The 19,209-nt window shown below is 44.1% G+C and overlaps 1 protein-coding gene across 3 annotated transcripts; it reads left to right on the forward strand.

The window, feature by feature from the left end:
* Positions 1 to 8,961: 8,961 nt before the first annotated feature.
* On the forward strand, positions 8,962 to 11,921 carry LOC123091114 (uncharacterized protein At3g61260). Of its 3 annotated transcripts, none has more exons than XM_044512515.1 (4): positions 8,962 to 9,207; positions 9,705 to 10,568; positions 10,684 to 10,765; positions 11,293 to 11,921. In XM_044512515.1, exons 2-4 carry the CDS (start codon positions 9,799 to 9,801, stop codon positions 11,503 to 11,505), a joined length of 1,065 nt encoding a protein of 354 aa, XP_044368450.1. In that variant the 5' UTR covers positions 8,962 to 9,207; positions 9,705 to 9,798; the 3' UTR covers positions 11,506 to 11,921. The 3 variants fall into 3 exon arrangements, with proteins under 3 accessions (XP_044368450.1, XP_044368449.1, XP_044368448.1); XM_044512514.1 differs by having other exon boundaries at positions 8,964 to 9,309; positions 9,701 to 10,568; XM_044512513.1 differs by having other exon boundaries at positions 8,969 to 9,207; positions 9,701 to 10,568; positions 11,293 to 11,919.
* The last annotated feature ends 7,288 nt before the right edge of the window (positions 11,922 to 19,209 follow it).

The following is a 19,209-nucleotide window of genomic DNA, read 5'->3' on the forward strand; positions in this document are numbered from 1 at the left end:
ACTTACCTGGCCCACCAACCGGCCCAGCACTGCAGCTGGCCGGCCCAGCCCACCACCGCCTCCTCCCTATCGCCTTCCTCCTTGCGCCAGTAGGCAGGGACGCGTGCCCGGCGTGCACAGCCACACGCCGGCCACCTCCTCCCTGCCTCGCTGTCTCCTCCTCCCCCTGGACGCCCCCACGACGCCACGCACCCCCCCTCGACCCTCTGCACCTCTCCCCTCTCTCGCTGGACCTCCTCCCCCTCCTCTGCTCTCTCTCCCTCTCACCACCGAACGCCGCCGCCGACCATCACCACCGCGGCCACCAGCATCCCCACGCCCAGCCAGCTAGTGCCCGAGCTCTGCCTCCTCGCGTTGAACCTCTCCACGCCGAAGGAAACAATCCGGAGGGCCCAGCTTCGTCGCCATCGTCGCCGCCTTCGCCGTCGGTCGCCAGAGATCCGCCTCGCCGCCCCGCTCGCTCCGACGCTTCCCCGGCCCCTCCATCTGCACTGGCCAACTCGCCGTGAGCTCCTCTTCTTTCTCCCCCTAGCCACGTCGCTCGAGCCGCCCCTAACCCCGTTGGCCATCACGGCCGAGAGCTCGGCTCCGCCGGCCATGTCGCCGTCGTGGCCACAGACGCGTAAGCTCGAAACCGAGCACGTCACCATGCTCAACACATCGCCAGGAAGCCGTAGCACCCAGCCGTTCGCCCCGCCGTGCCCCACAGCACCATTCCCAACCTCGCCCGAACTCCGGCCGTCGTCGAGGTCGATGCCGCGATCGACTCCGGCCACCCCTGTCGCTAACCCCGGTCCAGTTGGTTGCGGAAGAGCACCAGCAATGCATAGAGCCCCTCAGTCACTGATTTGGTCGCCGGAGGTGCGTTTTCGACGCCCTCCGCCGTCGCTGGCATCGCCGGCGACGAGCCGCGTGTCAACTCCGGCGAGTTTGACCCGGGTTTGACCGCACTTTGACCCGCTCTGGCTCACTGACGTGTGGGCCAGGCACTTTTTATTTAGGTGTTAGATTAGTTAACACTAATTAATTTAGTTAATTAACTAAACACTGACATGTGGGCTCATGCCCCCACTGACACTTTTAGTTAGGATTAAATTAGCACTAACACTCCCTGCTAATTAGCCTAGACACTGACGTATGGACCCCACTGGTCAGGTTTGACCTGGACCAGCCCTGTTGACCCTGCTGATGTCACTCTGACGCATTGCTGACGCAATAACTAATTTCTGGATTTATTTTTATATAGAAAATTCCAGAAATTGTTGCAAACTTCTAAAAATCATAGTAAATCAACCGTAACTCCAAATGAGATAAATTATATATGAAAAATGATCAGAAAAATCCAATCTATCCATCTGTACCATTTTCATGCATGTTAGAACAACTTAAAGCTGTTGTATACAACAATTTGAATTAATGGCATTTGAAATGTCATATATGGAGTTTGAGTTTGAATCTTGGATTCAAACCAACTCCATTTAATCTACTGCTAGTTGCATTAGCCCAAAACACATTCTTATTGCCATGTCATAACATGCATCATATTGTGCATTGCATTGATTGTGTTTCTTCTTTGTGTGTTGGTGCTTGTCCCCTCTCAGTAGACGTGTTCCGATGATGTATCGATGACACCAATGAAGAAATATACTATCTTCAGAAGTGCCAGGCAAGCAAAACCCCCTTGTTCATTCTGATACAATCCCACTCTCTTGCTCCTGCTCTCTTTTACTGCATTAGGACAACAACGATTCATTTGTTACTTGCTGTGGTAGCTGAACCCCTTTATCCTCTGCATGACCTGTCATTGCCACAGTAAATAGATGAAACCCACTAGCATGAGTAGGAGTTGTTTGAGCCCTGTTGTGCCTACTCATTCATGCTTGTTTGTCATGCCTGCTACTGCTTAGAGTTGAGTCAGGTCTGATTCATCGGGGATGAATCAGAGGTGTGTGAACATGTCCTACTGTGTATGAGCTAAGTGTGTGAACACAATTTGGTAAAGGTAGCGGTGAGAGGCCATGTAGGAGTACATGGTGGGTTGTCTCATTGAAGCCGTCCTTAGGAACTGAGTTATGTGTTTGTGATCCATGATTCAGCTACTACCATGCATTGGGCCCTGAAATATGACCCCGCTCGACTTCTTATTCACCCTAGTCCTCTGTCCAGGAGTTGCAAGTAGTTTCTGGTGTTTGTAGTATGCTGGAGGCCGTGGGTAGCGCTGACCCGAGGGGTGGGCTGTAATGCGGTAGGCACGTGGCCGGGTATACCGGGCGCCCGTTTGGTGTCACGGAACCCTGTTCACATCATTTGGGGCTGTGAGCGAAACCTCGGCCGGATCTCCTCGCGGATGGAACCCGAATAGGCGATAAACCTGGACTAGAGACTTGAGTGTTTAGGTAGGTCGTGGTCTACACGCACGTCGGCTTTCGCTTGAAGTCTGCCGAGCACATGTCGTGTGCAGACGCTAAGTGGTGGAAACATGCATGAAGAAGTACACCCCTGCAGGGTTAACATCATCTATTCGAATAGCCGTGTCCGCGGTAAAGGACTTCTGGGTTGCCTATAACAGTTCATAGACAAGTGAAATTGGATACTTTAAAATGCGCAAGATAAGCGTGAGTGCTATGGATGGCGTTCTCGTAGGGAGACGGGAGCGGATCCATAGTGGTGTATTGATATGGTGAATATGTGGACTCGTGTGCGCCACCTCAAAAGAGTTACTTGCAGTCGTAGTTCAGGATAGCCACCGAGTCAAAGCTGGCTTGCTGCAGTTAAACTCCACCACCCCTTTGTTGATAATGATGCATATGTAGATAGTTCTGATGTAAGTCTTGCTGGGTACATTTGTACTCACGTTTGCCTATTTTATGTTTTTGCAGAGAGACTTCAGTCTCACTAGTAGTTCCACGTGGACTTCGACGTTTAGCTTGATACCTCAGCTACGATCTTGTGCCCTCGGCAGGATCTGGTAGATAGTCAGGCTTCTTAGCCTTTTTAATTTGTAGATGTCAGTACTCAGACATGTTACGCTTCCGCATGTGCTTTGACTTGTATGCTCTGAATGTTGGATCATGAGACCCATGATTGTAATATCTCGCTCCCCGGAGCCTATTGAATAAATACTTGAGTCGTAGAGTCATGATGTGATGCCATGTTGTATTTGCACATATCGAGCATATTGTGTGTATGTTATTGAAATGCTTGGTATGTGTGGGATCTGACTATCTAGTTGTTTATCCTTGGTAGCCTCTCTTATCGGAAAATGTCTCCTAGTGTCTCCACTGAGCCTTGGTAGCTTGCTACTGCTCCGGAACACTTAGACTGGCCGGCATGTGTCCTTCTTCGCTCCTGTGTGTGTCCCTTCGGGGAAATGTCACGCGATGAATACCGGAGTCATGTTAGCCTGCTACAGCCCGGTTCACCGGAGTCCTACTAGCCCAGTGCTACAGCCTGGATTCACTCGCTGATGACCGACACGTTCGATGCTGGGTCATGAATGCCTGTCCCTGTAAGTCTGTGCCACTTTGGGTTTACAACTAGCCATGTCAGCCCGGGCTCCTTATCATATGGATGCTAGCGACACTATCATGTACGTGTGCCAAAAGGCGCAAACGGTTCCGGGCAAAGGTAAGGCGACACCCGTGGGAATACCGTGCGTGAGGCCGCAAAGTGATATGAGGTGTTACATGCTAGATCGATGTGGCATTAAGTCAGGGTCCTGACATAGCCACTCCACTAACATCCCATCCGTGGTAAGTAGTAGGGGCACCTCCTACTTGAGGCGAATCGACCAGTTTGTCGGATTTTTTCTTGTTTCTTCTTTTTCTTTCCTTTCCTTTTTTCTTCTCCATTTTTTCATAGTTTATTGCATTTGTTTCCACATTTTTTATTTCCATGTTTTTTCTTTGGTTTATTTAGTTTCTTTTTTGTTTTCATTTTTTTGTTCTTTTGGTTTCCATTCTACATTTTTTATATATGTCAACAATATTTTTATAATACATGTCTAACATCTTTCCAATACAAGTTTAATATTTTTCTAATACATGGTCAATATTTTTTTCTATGCACATTTTATACAATTTTTAAATACTTGGTCAACATTTTTCCTATTAACACTTTAAAACTTATTAAAATGCTTGATTACCATTTTCCAAATACAAGATTAACATTTTCTAGTACATAGTCAACATTTTTTCTGTGCACATGTAATTATTTTTTCAAATGCTTGATTAACATTTTTAAACGCAACATTAACCCTTTTGAACAGATGTTCAACATTTTTCAAACGCTTGATTGAATTTTTTGAAATACTTTTTCAATTTTTTCTCAAATGCATCATTCACATTTTTATATACATGATACAAATTTTCCATTTTTTAATACATCACAAACATTTTATCTATACACCATTTAACATTTTTCAAATGCCTTATTAACATTTTTTTAAATGCTTGATTAACATTTGTACACATGATCAAAAAATTTCATCCTTTTCTTAATGCATGGTCAACATTTTTTTATACACATTTCACCTTTTCCAAATGCTTGATTAATTTTTTTCAAATATTTGTTCAAAATTTTTTCAAATGCTTGATTAAAATTTTTAAACACATGACAAATTCGTTTCATACACATTTTATTTTATTTATATATATTTTCTTTATAAAATTTTCTATATACACATTTAACATTTGAAAAATGCTTGGTCAAAAAAATTCAAATGTTTTCTGTAGAGTTTTTTTTATCATATATATTTTAAAATAATTGTATGTATAAACAAAAATAAAAATAAAAAAGCAAAAAAACAAAACAAACAGGTAAAAGAAAAAAAATGAGGCCGTTGTTCCCGCGTGCCTGGGCCGGTCCAACTGGCTCGAGCCTTCTGCGAGGGTTCCCACCGTCTCACTTAATGCGAGACATAGGGGGGTACCTGATAGAACCTGGGATCTCCTGGTTGCTTGGTAGCGCTGTTAGCCACTGAGCTACATCAAGTTTGTGCTAAATAAGGCAGGCGCATCCTACTAGAAGAAAAGGAGACGGTTTTTATGCTAGTTTTTGTTTTTTATTTTCTTTCTCCATTTTCTTATGTATTATTCGGTTTTATTTGTGGTTTTTCTTCTTCTTCTTCTTTCATTTTCTTTTGTTTCTTCCCTTTTTCTTCTCCTTTTTTTCATTTGTTTCTTTGGTTTTATTTTTCATTAAGTTTTCTTCTTTTGGTTTATTTTGTTTCTTTTTTTGGTTTTGATTTTTCTAGTTTACATTTTTTGTAAATGTCAACAACGTTTTTGTAATACATCTTTAACATTTTTCCAATACAAATATAACCTTTTTTAATACATAGTCGATATTTTTATAGACATTTTTAATATTTTTGAAATGCTTGATTAACATTTTTCTATACTACTATATAGTGTACCAGTTTCGAAAATTTGAATCTCATGACCAGAAAGGAACCTGAACCATTGATAGGGTCCATCCAATGGTTGGACATGCTCGGATTCGCTGCTACAGTTCTAGCTGCAGTACCATCGAAGCTACTGTTGTTCTCCGGAACCATCCACATATAATCAGTACCAGCCAAGGTATGTTGTTCTCTAGAACCATCCACAAATGTCAATGCTGGAAAAATCCACATGCTTGTTGTTGTTGTCGTTCATCCGTGCACGTAGCTGGCTGTCTCAGCCGCCTTGGCGGCTGGTCCATAAGCATCGGTAGCGCGCGTACTAATCGCGTCATCGCGAGAGGGATTTGGGACGGAGTTTTGAGCTGGCTGTTGTGGAATGCATCAATCAGGCGAGGGAAGCCAATGCGTGCATTTGCATGTACATGTATACTAGTAAATACAAGATTAACACTTTTTTAATACATGGTCAACATTTTTCTTATACACACTAAAGTTTTTCAAATGCTTGATTAATTTTTTTCAAATACAAGATTAATATTTTTCTAATAGATGGTTAACATTTTTCCTATGCACATTTAACATTTTTCAAACCTTTCTACATGGCCAATTTTGCTTTCTTCAAGTCAGATTGTGCAAGTTCAGCATCGCCGTCCCACCCGTTAGTATTACTTGTAGTAGTGTCTCCTTGTCTTTATCTAAGTCCTTTCCAGGGATAGTGTATTGATGCATACCACACAAAGAAAGATAAATAGCGGGGAAATTTACAATTCTGATATGACATTACCGCAAGGTGATTCTTCCACCAATCATTGTCCACCCGAGTGAATCCTCTTTCTTTTTTTGACCCGAGTGAATCCTCTTTCAGGATCCCACGCAAGCCTGTTTGGAGATTTCAAGTTCCATACATCATATGCACTCCTCCTTCAGTGAGTCTCATCTATCCTTGAACAACTCCTTCACATACCTCTTCCCAACTCTATCGTAGAATTTGAGCTCTAAGGTTCTCGTAACCTTTGGTACCCAAGCCCAAGCACAGACTATTGCCAACAAACGTTCCATCTTTGCGTATTTCACAAAAGATCTCCGTGTGACATGCATCCTAAATCATTCTCTTCATATGTTCCATTTCAATTATAGAATGCATGAAGTTGCATTTGATGAAAGGTTCTAGGTAACAATCAGCAACTCACAATGCATAGTCCTGCAAAATCCTCTACAACATCAAAATGAAATATTCTTCGACCCATGCAAGGATAGGCCATATCGCACAAATAATTACCAAAAGTGTTGTGGTATTGCCAAATCTTTCTTAACATGGAAGAGCTGCTCCAACTCTACAATTCTTCGACAAGGATCGATCATATCAAACTAATAATTAACTATTTACTAGTACTAAGCAATCACGGAGTTTGGAATCATGCAAGATAATAACCAGTTGTACACTGAAAAAAAGTTCAATGCATACACAAAATGTTGATCATACATAAAAAATTATGTTCAATGTGTGTACTTGAAAATATGTTCACTGCTTATTGAAAAATATCCACCATATATTAAAAAGTTGTTCAGTCTGTATTTAAAAAAATATTCATCGAATATTTTAAAAGGTTCGCCATATATTAAAAGTTGCTCAATGTGTATATGAAAAAAGTGTTTAGTTTGTATTTCGCGAAATGTTCAGCGTATATTTAGAAAAAAATGCTTGTACTAAAGAAAAATATAGAAAAAAGCTAAGTAAACCAGAAGAAAAACCTGAAGGTGAAAAGGGGAAAAGCAGGAAAACTAAAGTAAATAAAAAACCAACAAATCATACTATACTAGTTTTCTCCCTCTCGCTTGAGGATACTCGTCCACTGCCCAAGGCCCATGTTGCTCGCTTAAAAAAATATTCTGAATTATGAACCAATTCGCACAGACTAAAAAATGTTCATGAATTCGAAAAATTCATAAATTTAATTAAACTTCAAGAATTTGGTAAATTATATTGAATTGGAAGAAAGTTTTGATTTTAAAAAATGTGTATTCAAAAAAATGTTTCGAACTGATAAATATTCGCCTATTCAAAAAAAAAAATTCATGATTTCAACAAATGTTCGTGAACTCAAAAAATATTTGCAGATTTGGAAAATATTCTTGAACTTAAAAATGTTCAACCTAATTCGAAAAAGTTTCATGTATTCAAATTATATTTACGAATTTTAAAATTTTACTAATTTAGAAAAATGTTTACCAATTCAAAAAATATTTGTGAATTAAAATGTAATCAATAAATTAAAAATAAATTCAAATTCATAAAATGTTCATGATCTTGAGTTGTTTTTCAAAAATAAGATACTCAAATTAAAAAATGTGTTTGAAGTTTAAACTTTTCCTAAATTTTTAAAAACCACAGATTAAAAAAATGTTCATGAATTCAAAAATATTCACGAATTATAAGAATAATAAAAATATTTTAAAATAAGTACAAAAGAAAACCAGCAGAAAATAAATATAGAAAAAAACTGGTATATGGAATGTTCTAGAACGTTCCCAAAATTTGTGGGAAGCATACCACTAAATGGGCCGGCCCAAGCGATTGCCCATTATTGCATGCGTGGCGTGCAGAATAGGATCTGCCACTGGCGGGGTAGGGGATCCGGTGGTCAGTCAGCTGCAATCTTGCGGGCCTAAACCCTGAAACCACCTAGAAAGTCCAAAGAAATAGGGAAGGTTTCCTAATGCTTGAGTGACAAAAAAAGGCTTCCAGACACTCAACATAAGCTTAATTAAGGGATGCGCTGTGATTCACAAATGAAAATAGCGAAAGCAGGCCGTTCAAGGACATGACCAATTCTTAGGAGTCGACTTCGAGCACATACTCCAAGTCAATAAAAATGACTATGGTTCATAATATTCCCTCTATCCGCAATTAGCTGACACTCAAACGGATGTATCTAGCATGACGGAGGAAGTAGTAACTATGTGACATCTCCTCTCTCCATTGTTCTTCAATACAAAGATCACATAGCTGCCCTACATGATTATGATCGACCTGATGTAATTTTTGGTGTGCTTATCGTGATGTGATAAATTGTCACTTTATGATCATATTATAAATGAATTTCTACTTGGTTTCTTTGAATTTCTTCGCCTCGTGATTTATATATCGACATGCTCTCCGATTTACTAGTCTTGCACGTGCCATGTTTAGACGAATGATCTCCAAGATGAAGTTGTCTCCGTTGGTTGGTTTATATACAATATACTCTCTGATCTATTAGTCGCCATATGGCATATTTCGCGCGCTCCTTATACTTTTGAAGGCCACCAAGGCAATGCGCAAACACGGAGTCGTCATAATGCAACTTTCAGTAGGACCACCCAATCATTAGATCATCGGTGCTTCCCCAACAATTGAGGGGAAAATATGATCATCGGTTCATCGGCTCCCCAGTAATTTTCCGCCCATAGTTTGTAGCATCTCTCCTTTGGTTACCATTTTATTATCTGCAACTTATCCTTCGTTCCACCGTGCCTGCCCATTGGTAGAGCACAGCGCCGCTCGCTCTTGTTTATATCTTATTACACGCCGCATGTAGCGCCAACCATCTGTCCCGTGGCGCCTCCGGTAGCCCATGTGCGCCCTGTTGTCCCTTCAACGGTCAAAGAAAAGGGGATCTGATCTGATGGCGCCCATGGAGATGGAGAGGATGGAACCTAGACAGCAGCAACACTAGCAGTCTGTTTGCCCTTTTGCAGTCCCTACCATCATCCCCCATTCCCTTCCCCTCTCGCCTGCAGGCCCGCCGGCTCCCACTTCCAAGGTGAGCTCTGCCGCCTCTATCTATGTACTGGTTGATTGATGTGGATCTCCGCACCGCAGCAGCAACTTTCGACCCTTTTCCCCCCATTGCTGTCAGCTCAAGGTAGTATATTTGCCACACATTCCGTTGTGTAACTGTGGGAAAGCGTCACTTTTGGGAGGTTGGATGCTTCGTTCCATGGCGACGCCATTGCTTTCCGTGGAAAGAGCTTCAGTGATCGGGGTCACTCAAAGGGGCATCGATCGTTGCATCCTTGCTTTCCGTTTAGTAGGAGTACTTCTCATGGGGAGTACTTAGAGGACTATCTTTTTCCTTGGGTGTCCGTGCTCGTCATGGACATCGAGCGAATTCCGGAAATAATCTAATCTAGTGTACCATTTGCTTCTGTCCTACTTACTCAAATGCCGGAGTACAAACATCCCGGATGAATGGCGATCCGGCCGGCCACTTGCATTTCCATCACCAATGACAAGGTTCCGAACATTTTGTGCAGCTAGATCCATCTGATTCGGCGGTTCTCCGGCCGGGAATCTCCGGCAAGAACAGAGTGTTGAACCGCGGCCGTGAATTCTGATCGCGGTGTCTCGGACGATGCAAGCGACGGCGCGGCAGGTGGAGGACAAGGAGTGCTACAGCTACACCACCAATGGCGCGGCCAGTGGACGGCCGCACCGCAAGAACCCGGCCGCGTCCTCCAGGCTCAAGCCGATGCCGTCCAAGTGGGACGACGCGCAGAAGTGGCTCGTGGGCATGTCCAACGGCGGCGGCGACGGGCTGCACGGCGGCGGCGGCAAGGGCGCCAAGCCCCGCAACTCCAACGCCGACGACCGGCGCCTCCTGAGCTCGTCCTCGCAGAACGGCCGCATCTCCTGCAGCAGCGTGGACGGCGGCATCGAGTACAACATGGTGGCGGCGCCCCCGACGCCGCCGCAGCTGGGCGAGGACGACGTCGGCGAGACCAAGAACATGGACTACATGGTGCCGCCGCACGGCCACGCCCACGGCTCGCCCGTGTCGGTGTGCCTGCGGGACATGGGCACCGAGATGACGCCCATCGCCAGCAAGGAGCCGTCCAGGGCGGCCACGCCGCTGCGCTCCACCACGCCCGTCGCGCGGAGCCCGATACCGTCCCGGTCGTCCACGCCGGGGAGGCGGCGGCAGGACGCGCCGCCCGCGGGCGCTCTTGGCTCCGACGTGGTCCGGACGGCCGAGCAGGCGGCGGTAAGCAACAATGCCGTCAGTGGCGGCGAGGCGGGCAGGGACAGCGACGCCGGGGTGCACGGCGGTGCTCCCAGAGCCAACACGCTCGAGTCCCGTGCGGCGGCCTGGGACGAGGCAGAGCGAGCCAAGTTCATGGCGAGGTGCGCACGCAATCGATTACATCTTCCTTCCACCTTCAGAATCTTCAGCGCCCTGTGCGGATCTGCTTAATCAGTTCGTCATAACATTTTTCCCGGTTCGTGTGGATGGATTCAGATACAAGCGCGAGGAGGTGAAGATCCAGGCCTGGGAGAACCACGAGAAGCGAAAAGCCGAGCTGGAGATGAAGAAAATAGAGGTAACCACATTCCTGAAGATCCCATCCATCCTTTTGGCACTGCACTCATGGCGGTAAACCAAATCTGATGCCATGATTGCGTAAAGTTGCACACAGAAAGGTGGCGAGGATAGCATCATTTTTCGTGCTTGCTTCATTCATTCTCACACAGGAGTTTGCAGTGGTCCAACCAATTAGAATTCATTCACTGCACGTCTGCACCTGCATAAACCTACACGAAACAGACAAGCGGCTCTGCAGATCTTGAATGATCCGCCACCCCATCTTTTCCGAACGAGCCGATCTTGAATGAGACTACTAAACTGACTGCCCCAATTGAATTCACCGTACCAGTGGCGCAGTAGATCACCATTAGTACACTACGCTACACCGCTCGACCATTACCGCAGTAGATCTGCAGCCGCTTGATGCGCCACATGAACACTGTCGGGTGCTTATTAATTAATTTACTGCGCTGGAGTCTTAACGCATGACTGCAGTCGAAAATTGATTGATGCTAGCTTGTTTGAATTGGACTGAACCCGCAGATGAAGGCGGAGCAGATGAAGGCGCGGGCGCAGGAGAAGCTGGCGAGCAAGCTGGCGACGGCGCGGCGCGTGGCCGAGGAGAAGCGGGCGGTGGCGGAGGCGACGCTGAACGAGGGCGCGGCGAGGACGTCGGAGAAGGCGGACTACATCCGGAGGACCGGCCACCTGCCCTCCTCCTTCTTCTCCTTCAGAATCCCCTCCCTCTGCGGCTGAACTGCCTCCCTATACAGGACAGATTCATAGGGATCACCGTATATGTTGTTGCCCCACTGCTTCGTTTTGTGTCCATTGTAGGGGTTGATTGCCAAGGGGAAAAAATGTAGGGGGTGCGTGCTATCTGTGATCGCCGCACGAGCAGCTTTCAGTTCAGTGGACTTGGTTCTATTTTGTGGAAGGGCCTCGCATACAACTGAAAGAGGACTCTAGTCTAGACCCAGAGAGAAACATACTACTCCCCATGTCTCAAAATATAAGGACGTTTTTAACACTACATTAGTGTTAAAAACGTTCTTACGTTATGGAACGGACTTGTAATTTCCAAGTTGGTCGAGTTGCAAATCCGCAAAGCGAACATGCGGCTAATCATTTCCCTTGCACGGACCAATATTCAAGATCTCATCATATTAGAATAAAGAATTATTTTCTAAATCAAAACTGAGGATATATTCTCCGTCACCTGAGAAACAAACGGTCCAGAATAATGTGTGTACTGTTGGGCTCTATGGCCGAGCCCTCGTATAGGAGTAGTACAAGGCAGTGGACAAGCTCACAAATACGTACTTCCTCCATCTGAAATTAGTTGAATCTCAAACGGATGTATCTAAACTAGATACATGCGTCTGAACGTCAACTAATTCCAGACGGAAGGAGTATTCATTAATAAAAACTTGAATTCGACTTGGTTTGACTTTTTTATGAAATTGATAGTAATGTTAACTAGCACAGTGACCGGCGAGAATTCTTGCATCTCTTTATATTTGTTGTTTTTACCAACTATAAGCCCTTGAATTTAATTGTGTTTTGATTTAATCAAAACACATTGTATTAGCTTTGATACATGGTCCAAAATATAGTAAATTTTGTAGACAAACGTGTGTTTCAAGAAAACGTGAATAAATTTTGGGGCACTGACAGGCGCCGGCGGACCGGCCGAAATTTGGGCCGGTCCCTGCGCGTCGGTCAGATGTATTTGCCCCAACCATCTGATCTCACGCAAACTCTCGTCTCGCTGTTTCTTTCTTTTTCTGCGGGTCGCTCCCTCCAGCCATCGCTTGCAGCGGGGCGCCCCTCGTTCGCAGCCTTGCCCGCGCCCCCACAGCTCGCCGGCGACGCCTCGCCGGTAGCGCCCATCGTCGCCTAGTCGTAGCAAAAAGCTTAGCTGGTCACAACAAAATTGCTTCGGGTTGTAGCAAAAATGCCGCCCAAGTCGCCGCTCGCGCCCATAGTCGACGTATGCCCTTGAAGCTTTTGCTGCGCGCGGATGCAACCCTTCCACTGCCGGTTGCAGCTTCTCCACCGGTAGCCACCGGTGAGAACGCGGCCACATGATGGCGAGAGCAGCAGATGCTGGAACCATGGGCACAAAAGCTGGAAACAACGACGGGAGTTGTTGTGACGGCCTAGAGTCGACTTGCCGGTTCCAGCTTCTATGGCACCGATTGTAGCTTTTGCAGGCGCCGGATGCAGCTTCTGCCATCGATGATTGTGGCACGGGGGCACCACCATCGTAGCTCCACCACCCCCGCCATGGTTGCAGCTCCCGGCCGCCATGGTGGCAGCTCCCCGCCCAGCAGGATGTAGCTTCCGTCGTCACGGTTGTAGCACCGGGCGTAGCTGTCACAGCTCCCTCGCCGTCATGATTGTAGCTCCCGATCGCCACGTTTGCAGCTCCCCGCGCAGCCGGATGTACCTTTTGCCGTCATGGTTGTAGCATCGAGCGCCGCCATTGCAACTCCCTCGCCGCCATGGTTGCAGCTCCGTCTTGCTCTCGTGTGCATAGCAGGGCACAGCGCCGCTGGCAGCAGCACGCGGCGCATCGAGTAGATAGGCGCATCACCATCTTCCGAAAACTAGCAGCACCTCCTCTTTTGTCACACGATGGCGGACAACAGCCCCAGCTGGCTACGGGCATGGCTGGTTGTGGGCTTGTGGCGTACGGAGGAGCCATCCCCGAGGAGAAAAAGCCGCGCTGGAGCAGAGGAGATAGGATGCTTGGCGCGCTCCGAGAGATTCAGTTGCGAGAGAGAGAGGAACGATGGAAGAAAATGAGTGGCCGGTGGCTTCGTCAGTTTGTATTGGGAAGAAACGAGATACGCATGTGGGGTCGTGATAACCCACAAGTGTAGGGGATCGCAACAGCTTTCGAGGGTAGAGTATTCAATCCAAATTTATTGATTCGACACAAGGGGAGCCAAAGAATATTCTTAAGTATTAGCAGTTGAGTTGACAATTCAACCACACCTGAATAACTTAGTATCTGCAGCAAAGTATTTAATAACTAAGTAGTATGATACTAATATTAACAGTGGTAAAAGTAAAGATAAAAGTTTTGTAGTAACTGTAACAGTAGCAACGAAAAAGTAAATAAGCAAAGCACAAGATGTGAAAAGCTCGTAGGCTTTGGATCAGTGATGGATAATTATGTCGGATGCGATTCCTCATGTAATAGCTATAACATAGGGTGACACAGAACTAGCTCCAATTCATCAATGTAATGTAGGCATGTACTCCGAATATAGTCATACGTGCTTATGGAAAAGAACTTGCATGACATCTTTTGTCCTACCCTCCCGTGGCAGCGGGGTCCTAGTGGAAACTAAGGGATATTAAGGCCTCCTTTTAATAGAGAACCGGAACAAAGCATTAGCACATAGTGAATACATGAACTACTCAAACTATGGTCATCACCGAGAAGTATCCCGATTATTGTCACTTCAGGGTTGTCGGATCATAACACATAATAGGTGACTATAGACTTGCAAGATAGGATCAAGAACTCACATATATTCATGAAAACATAATAGATTTAGATCTGAAATCATGGCACTTAGGCCCTAGTGACAAGCATTAAGCATAGCAAAGTCATAGCAACATCAATCTCAGTGGATACTAGGGATCAAACCCTAACAAAACTAAGTTGATTACATGGTAAATCTCATCCAACCCATCACCGTCCAGCAAGCCTACGATGGAATTACTCACGCACGGCGGTGAGCATCATGAAATTGGTGATGGAGGATGGTTGATGATGACGACGGCGACGAATCCCTCTCTCCGGAGCCCCGAACGGACTCCAGATCAGCCCTCCCGAGAGAGATTAGGGCTTGGCCGCGGCTTCGTATTGTAAAACACGATGAAACTTTCTCTCTGATTTTTCTCTCCGCGAAACGGAATATATGAAGTTGGAGTTGAGGTCGGCGGAGCTCCAGGGGGGCCACGAGATAGGGGGGCGCGCCCCCCACCCTCGTGAACAGGGTGTGGGCCCCTTGGTCTTCATCTTTTGCCAGTATTTTTTATATTTGCCAAAACTTATCTCTGTGGATTTTTCAGGTCATTCCGAGAAGTTTTGTTTTCTGCACAATAAACAACATCATGGCAGTTCTGCTGAAAACAGCGTCAGTCCAGGTTAGTTTCATTCAAATCATGCAAGTTAGATTCCAAAACAAGGGAAAAAGTGTTTGGAAAAGTAGATACGTTGGAGACGTATCAACTCCCCCCAAGCTTAAACCTTTGCTTATCCTCAAGCAATTCAGTTGATAAACTGAAAGTGATAAAGAAAAACTTCTACAAACTCTATTTGCTCTTGTTGTTGTAAATATGTAAAGCCAGCATTCAAGTTTCAACAAGTATTATGAACTAACCATACTCACAATAACACTCAGGTCTCACAATTACTCATATCAATAACATAATCAGCTAACAAGCCATAATAATAAAACTCTGATGACAACACTTTCTCAAAACAATCATAATATGATATAACAAAATGGTATCTTGCTAGCCCTTTCTAAGACCACAAAACATAAATGTAGAGCACCTTTAAAGATCAAGGATTGACTAAACATTGTAATTCATGGTAAAAGAGATCCAGTTAAGTCATACCCAATATAAACCAATAGTAATGAATGCAAATGACAGTGTGCTCTCCAGTGGGTGCTTTTTAATAAGAAGGTGATGACTCAACATAAAAGTAAATAGATAGGCCCTTCGCAGAGGGAAGCAGGGATTTGTAGAGGTGCCAGAGCTCGATTTTAAAATAGAGATTGAATAACATTTTGAGCGGTATACTTTCATTGTCAACGCAACAACTATGACATGGCTATATCTTCCATACTACATGCATTATAGGCAGTTCCCAAACAGAATGGTAAAAGTTTATACTCCCCCACCACCAACAAGCATCAATCCATGGCTTGCTCGAAACAACGAGTGCCTCCAACTAACAACAGCCCTGTGGGAGTTTTGTTTAATTATATTGATTTGCTTTGATATTTTTGGATCATGGGACTAGGCATCCCGGTTACCGGCCCTTTCTCGTGAATGAGGAGCGGAGTCCACTCCTCTTGAGAATAACCCACCTAGCATGGAAGATACAGGCAGCCCTAGTTGAAACATGAGCCGCTCGAGCATACAAAATAGAATTTTATTTGAAGGTTTGGAGTTTGGCACATACAAATTTACTTGGAACGGTAGGTAGATACCGCATATAGGAAGGTATGGTGGACTCATATGGAACAACTTTGGGGTTTAAGGAGTTTGGATGCACAAGCAGTATTCCCGCTTAGTACAGGTGAAGGCTAGCAAAAGACTGGGAAGCGACCAACTGAGAGAGCGACAACAGTCATGAACATGCATTAAAATTGATTCACACCGAGTACAAGCATGAGTAGGATATAATCTACCATGAACATAAATATCGTGAAGGCTATGTTGATTTGTTTCAACTACATGCGTGAACATGTGCCAAGTCGAGTCACTCAGTTTATTCAAAGGAGGATACCATCCCATCATACCACATCACAATCATTTTAATAGCATGTTGGCACGCAAGGTAAACCATTATAACTCATAGCTAATCAAGCATGGCACAAGCAACTATAATCTCTAAATGCCATTGCAAATATGTTTACTTCATAATAAGCTGAATCAGGAATGATGAACTCATCATATTTACAAAAACAAGAGAGGTCGAGTTCATCCAGCTTCTTTCATCTCAACCAGTCCATCATATATCTTCATTATTGCCTTTCACTTGCACGACCGAATGATGTGTATAATAATAATAGTGCACGTGCATTAGACTAAGCTGGAATATGCAAGCATTCAACTCAAGAGAGAAGACAAAGTAATATGGGCTCTAAGCTAAATAAACAATCATGCATATGAGAGCCACTAAACATCTTCAATATGGTCTTCTACTCTCGACCCCCAAAGAAAGGAAAAGAAAAGAAAACTATTTACACGGGAAAGCTCCCAACAAGTAAAAGAAGAATGAGAAATCTTTTTGGGTTTTCATTTTAATTTCTACTACAAGCATGGAAATTAAACTAACTAATTTTTTTGGTTTTTTCTTAAGGTTTATCAAACATGCAAGAAGAAGGCTAGAAAAAGAAAAATAAACTAGCATGGATAATACAATGAAAGAGTATGAGCACCGACAACTAGAATAGTGTGTGAACATGAATGTAAAGTCGGTGAGAAATACGTACTCCCCCAAGTTTAGGCTTTTGGCCTAAGTTGGTCTAATGCCAAGGATAACCTGGCTGATATCCGTAGTCGTAACTAGGGTCGTACTGAGATGGAGCAGCAAATGCCTCCTGAGCTGCGGCATGTTGGCGAGCCGCCTCCGCTCTCCCCTCGTGTTCAGCTGCCTCCTCCCTGGTAACAACATATCTTCATTTTGCCTGGTAATCAAAAAGGAAAGGAGCAGGGAGAGTAACAGGGATAGAGCTACGTCTGTCAAAGATTAGTCGATAATGGAGGAACTGTTCATTGTTCAAAAGAAAATGATGTTTGACCATCGCGTCATAATCTAAATAAGAAGGAGGCAACACCATATCCCCCTCTCGTGGGGCTATACCAAGAAAATTAGCAACACGGGTCACATAAATACCTCCAAATAAATCTCCAGACATACCATTATTATGCAACCTACGTGCGACTATTGCTCCCAAGTTGTAATCTTTATTACCTAATACATCACTCTTGAGGACACAAAGATCAGGGACACACATGTGACATGCTTCATCTTTACCATTAATGCATCTACCAATGAAGAGAGCAAAATAATGTATAGCAGGAAAATGAATGCTCTCTATGATAGCTTGTGCTATGTCCCTAGATTCTCCCACAGTAATACTAGCAAGAAAGTCTCTAAATTTAGATTTGTGGGGATCATTAACATTGCCTCACTGCGGAAGTTTGCAAGTAGTTGTAAAATCCTCTAAGTCCATGGTATAAGATTTACCATAAATATCAAACAGGACACTTTGAGAATTACACGAAGATTTATATTTAAACCTTCTCACAAATGAATCAGTCAATTGATAGTACTAAGGACACTTATCTTGTAAGAAGTCCTCAAGATCGGCATTACGCACATATGCGTCAAATTCATCCTTGATGCATGCATTGACCATAAAATCGTCTGATGGCCACTCACAGACTTGCACTTCTGCATCCCTAGGTAGTTCATCGTCTTGCTCACGCATAGCAAGCTTGGGTCCTTTATTTATTGAGGAACCATCTTGATACATTCTCCTAGACATATTTCTTTTTCTGAAAAATTTCTGAAATTTTAGTAACTTCAAAATGAAAGTGAATAAAACTAAACAAGATTGGTAGCAACTACTCCTACAAGTGCCTAGAGCCTATATCATGCATTAGAATTACTTGGGACCTCATAAATTTAACATGCAAGCTCAAGAATAGGGTCACCTATGCAGCAAAATTTGCAATGAATAAAGCACCAGAACAAAAACTAATTGGACCAATGGAGGAGTCACATACCAAGCAACAATCTCCCAAAGCAGTTTTGTGAATGGAGCTTTGAGCAAGGAAATCAAAAATCATAGCAAAACGAGCTAGAACTCGTGCTTGAACTGGATGAGGATTTTTTTGGGAAGAAGACGGAGTGTGTGGGTGCAGGAATAAGTGGAGGGGGGCCACCTGGGGCCCACGAGACAGGGGGGCGCGCCCGGGGTGGGCCACCCCTTCGTGGCTGGTGCTTGCCCCCCTGCGTGTTTTCAGTGCCTAAAATCCTCAAATATTCCATAAAAATCATACTAAATTTGCAGGGCATTTGGAGCACTTTTATTTTCGGGATATTTTTTATTGCATGGATAATTCAAAAAACAGATAGACAATACTATTTTTGCTTTATTTATTCTAAATAATAGAAAGTAAAAAGAGGGTACAAAAGGTTGTGGCTTCTAGTTTCATCCATCTCATGATCTTCAAAATGAATCCACTAACAAGGTTGATCAAGTCTTGTTAACAAACTCATTCTGAATAACACGGAACCGGAGAAATTTCGAATAACACTAAGTTACCTCAATGGGGATATGAACATCCCCAACAATAAGAATATCATACTTTTTCTTGACAGTAGGAAGAGGAAATTCAAAACCTCCAATAATAATAGTTGGAACTTTTCCAATAGAATTGATGATATGAACTTGAGATTGTCTCCTCGGAAAGTGTACCGTATGCTCATTATCATTGACATGAAAAGTGACATTGCCTTTGTTGCAATCAATAACAGCCCCTGCAGTGTTCAAAAAGGTTCTACCAAGGATAATCGACATACTATCGTCCTCGAGAATATCAAGAATAACAAAGTCCGTTAAGATAGTGACATTTGCAACCACAACAGGCACATCCTCACAAATACCGACAGGTATAGCAGTTGATTTATCA

This window comes from Triticum aestivum, chromosome 4B (genome assembly GCF_018294505.1).
Source record: "Triticum aestivum cultivar Chinese Spring chromosome 4B, IWGSC CS RefSeq v2.1, whole genome shotgun sequence".
Taxonomy (NCBI): Eukaryota; Viridiplantae; Streptophyta; class Magnoliopsida; order Poales; family Poaceae; genus Triticum; species Triticum aestivum.

Coding starts and splice junctions, on each gene's coding strand:
- LOC123091114 (XM_044512515.1), top strand. CDS start 9,799: ATGCAAGCGACGGCGCGGCAGGTGGAGGACAAGGAGTGCTACAGCTAC. Junction 10,569..10,683: donor CGAGCCAAGTTCATGGCGAG/GTGCGCACGCAA, acceptor GGATGGATTCAG/ATACAAGCGCGAGGAGGTGA. Junction 10,766..11,292: donor TGGAGATGAAGAAAATAGAG/GTAACCACATTC, acceptor CTGAACCCGCAG/ATGAAGGCGGAGCAGATGAA.